At 40.9% G+C, this 4,122-nt stretch overlaps 1 protein-coding gene across 1 annotated transcript in view; it reads left to right on the top strand.

The window, feature by feature from the left end:
- Positions 1 to 252: 252 nt before the first annotated feature.
- Positions 253 to 4,122, top strand: part of LOC121575516 (solute carrier family 2, facilitated glucose transporter member 9) — a 182,208-nt gene continuing 178,338 nt past the window's right edge. The window contains exons 1-5 of the mRNA XM_045223329.1: positions 253 to 599; positions 2,054 to 2,406; positions 2,847 to 3,008; positions 3,354 to 3,485; positions 3,654 to 3,691. Coding sequence (XP_045079264.1) covers positions 570 to 599; positions 2,054 to 2,406; positions 2,847 to 3,008; positions 3,354 to 3,485; positions 3,654 to 3,691 — 715 coding nt within the window. The 5' untranslated portion in view covers positions 253 to 569. The remainder of the gene's footprint in view (positions 600 to 2,053; positions 2,407 to 2,846; positions 3,009 to 3,353; positions 3,486 to 3,653; positions 3,692 to 4,122) is intronic.

Here is a 4,122-nt window from a genome sequence, read left to right as displayed (position 1 = left end):
TATCCCCCATATAAATAACATTCTATTGGTAGCAATAATTTTATATAATCATTTAAATTGAAAGATTCTAAGTTTTGAATCCGGTGTCGTTTTGCATATCAGTTCATAAACACTATGCCATGGGATCGGTACGTCAAAATGCTCTTCCCAACTATTTTGCAATCTATATGGGACGGCTGTCAATCCTTTGGTCCTTAAATGAAACTGATATACTTTTTTATTTATCACAGTTTTCCTTAACCAATTATGTTCATTAATGCAAGACCAACAGACAAGTTTTCCTTTTCAAATAACTGAAAGTGAGTGGTTGTAATCTGAAAAAAAAGGGAAAAATGCCATTCTTGAACATTGGGTGGGCATATTGAAAATGCCATGCAATTTCAATAAAGACAAACAAATGTAAGATAATCCAATTTAAGATAATTCTGTTAACCATTGTAACTCTTTCAGCTCAGGAAGCTTTATCGTCTGGGATTCATGCCGGTCCTAATAGGAAACACAGCAAAGGGAAGCAGCTGGGCAGCTGACGTTATGGAGCCTTCTAACCCTCAATCAGGTCTGGAGGAGGAATGCCACATAAAGATTCAGAGATGCTACGAGTATCTTTTGATGTTACTCTCCAGTTGTATTCCATTTGAATGAATACAGACATGAAAACACTGAGTTACGGATGTAACCATGGTCCTCTGAGTAGAGTAACGGGTGGTCAAACGACCAATGGGAACTCCTTCCATTTCACGTGATATGATTGAGATGCTTAATATCAAAGATGTTTACAGTGACGCCACACCCTTACTGTACCCATTTGACCTGTCACTATAAAATGTGATTGGTTCAGATAAAGGCTAGTAGGGTAGGGGTTGGGTTAGCCCAGTCCCAGATCAGTTTGTGCTGTCTGTCTTCTCCTATGTCATTGTCATGCCATGCTATGTCATTGTGATGCCATGACATAGGAGTTGCAAGACAGCACAAACAGATCTGGGACTCGAGCTAGGGTTGGGTTAAGTTTAGGTACAAATAATTGTTTAGTGGTTGGAGCGAGGTTAGAAAACACAATTCAATCCAGCAACCTTGCGTGTGGCAACCCATGTGATATGCCTTAAATCCAACACCAATTTACCACCTAGCAAGTGTATTTAACTCGCACTGGGTGCTGTAAGCTCTGCCCACTGACCATTGAGCTTTAATTGAACCAACCACATTCATTCTGCCCTTGAGGCAGAGCTGCCCTCAGGGCAATATTGAATAAGGAAAACTGTCCCTAACCAATCTGGGTTGTTGTTTGAGGTTTTGGCTAAATCTCTATTTCCTGTTTACATTCTTTTGACCAACCCTTTGTCCATCTTCTGGTGAATAAGAGAAAAAGCATTTAGCATTTCAATAAACCGATGACCAACCCACAAAGAACATGGAAGCTATCAAAAAACAAGGAAGATGAAGGCACTCTTGTCTTCAAATTAAAATGCCTTTATTGTGGTGGCATGTTCAATTAAACAATATGTTAAAGATGTGGGGGGAAAAATAAAACAATGGAGCATATCTACAATACTTTATGTATACTGCATAACTTTGCTCTTCAATAAAACATATTTGATATTTCAACTCTATATTTAAAAAAAAATCTAGATTGGAATACCAGATGGTGGTGTCATACGTGACTGATGACATCACAATGGTCTTGAAGCCAATTTGAACAATGGGTTAATGTGGATATGAATCAGTCTTCATTGGTTATTGACATGGCTTGTTTCTGCTGGTGCAAAAAGGTATGAATTCAGGTCATTTAATCGATTAACAACTACTTAAAGTCTGGTGTAGTATTTTTCTCTTAGACCTAGTGGGAATAATAAAAGTAAAAGTACATTCTGATTGACGAATACATAAAAAGTGTACATGAAATGTACATGAAGTTTGGCTTTTGCAAATGTCACTCAACATAACCTGTATATACTGAGATATTTGAGGTTTAGGATAGATAGCTAAGTTCCTCTAATTTAGGCCTACCTCTTCCTATTCTTATGACCCCCCCACTGTCACATTTTCTTGTCAACAGAAAAAACGGCAGAAAGCCAATTCAATTGATGTGGAGCAGAAGACAAGAAATAAGAAGGAGAGTAGCACTTCATCCCCCTCTCCAATTCCACCTGACCGTTCTGAACGGAATGTCTCCTCCACCTCTGTCCCCTCACCCTCTGACCAACTCTCCTCCCTCCATCCACCTCCCTCTCATGATAAATGTTCCTCTCAGCCTTGTTCTCCTGCTAAACTCCCCTCTCTCCCCCGGTCACCTGCCAAACACCCTTCCCCAGTGAAATCCACTCCAGTGGTGTCCCTCCCTAGTTCTCTCTATCCTACCAACCGTCTGGACCGTCATGGACACACCAGCCAAGAGGGCGCAACTGTCAGGTAATTCAAACAAAAATAAAGTAAGTACAGTGCCATCCTAGAGTCTCCTTGGAGAGGTGGGTTTAGGGCCAGTGTTTATCAAGAGTATGAGTGATAATCTAGGATCAGGTCCTCTCTGTCCATAATAAACTGATTTATTATGATCTAAAAGGCAAAACTGATCCTAGATCAGACTCCTACTCTGAGACGCTTGATAAACACAGTCCCAGAAAGTTATTTTTCTCAAACTGTAGTTTTAGGCTCTTCTAGCCCCATCTAGTGGATAAGGAGAGTACTAACCTATTGCCCTGGTTTACTTGGTACACTGCATTTATATGGACAACAATACATTCATAACTACTCAGACTGTGTTTATAGTACATTATAGTATTTAAGAGAGAGACTGTGTAGAGTATATCTCTGCTTTGGAGGCTTTAGACCTGTTTATCTCCTTCCTCCAGACCTCTGTCTCTTCAGGACTACTCTAGCCCAAGGCCGCAGAGGCCTATCTCAGCCGCCAGAAGCCAGACTCTTCCCAGGGCCAGCTCAGCCACCAGAGGGTCAGAGGAGACCCAGGGGGCCAGAGGAGAACGGGGGGCCCTGGTCAACATGGAACTTCTTGGGTGAACCACAACACACCGCAAATGCAACCACAACACACCGCAGATGCATTGAAAATAAACTCTTTATTGTTTAGAGATCAATATCTGATATAGTATGGGGACAGGGCTTACTATCAAGCATGCCAGTTTTATTAGATCATTATAAACCCATGCATTATGGTCATCTTGGTCTAAAGGACATCCACTCCTTTGTGTACTCACAGAATTACATAGAATTTATCCCTGACCAAGGTGGCTGCCATTGTAATCACATTCTAGAGTTATGAAGGTTTATGACATAGGCCACTCTATGTTTCTGGATATTGTATCTCTATGTGTATACTGATGGCTGCTTCTTCTTCACAGATTGCCTAACATTGGCAACACTTGCTTCCTTAACGCCACCCTGCAGTGCCTTCTGGTCCTGCCTTACTTCTCAAAGGAAATCCTACGCCAGGAACAACTCTGGAGCTCCTCCCCCTTCTCCAACCTGCTCAAGTAAGGGAAGGCTCAAGAGCAGACACACACCCACGCACCCACTATTTGTCGTCATAAATTAAAGAAGGGACACACTCTTTTCCCGACACTTCGATAGAAAGTGATTTTCGTAGCAGGTTAGGAGAGCATTTTCGCTAACCCTAACCCTTTTCCTAACCTTAATCTCAGTCTCCTAATCGGCTACGTTAATTCTCCTAACCTGCTGCGTAAATTCCTGTAACCTGCTAGGAAAAAGTCACTTCGGTATCGAAGTGGCATGACAAGAATGTTTCCCATTACGAAAGAAAGCCATCTATATTATAATAACGTGAGCCACAAAACTGCGGCGGGATCTCCTCCTACAATGATGCGCTGACTTTCTTTATTTCTTTATCTCAAAAGAAGAACATTGTCCTGTTACATGGCACTGGCCACTTTATATTATGCTGTGTATTGTATTTTATATTTTTTCCATTTTTTTTTGTTTTGGGAATCTTCATAACCCAGAGCAACAACAATGACACAATGATTATGATGTAGGCATTTGTAGGCCATTTTGGAAACTGTAGAATGACTACTTTACCCATAATGCTCATTGACTGAACATTCGACATTACCATGAGACATTTTGTAGTTTTTTAAAATGCTCTGGAGTTGA

Source organism: Coregonus clupeaformis, chromosome 10 (genome assembly GCF_020615455.1).
Source record: "Coregonus clupeaformis isolate EN_2021a chromosome 10, ASM2061545v1, whole genome shotgun sequence".
Taxonomy (NCBI): Eukaryota; Metazoa; Chordata; class Actinopteri; order Salmoniformes; family Salmonidae; genus Coregonus; species Coregonus clupeaformis.
The sequence above is the reverse complement of the archived record's forward strand: the minus strand, read 5'-3'. Positions and strand labels throughout refer to the sequence as shown.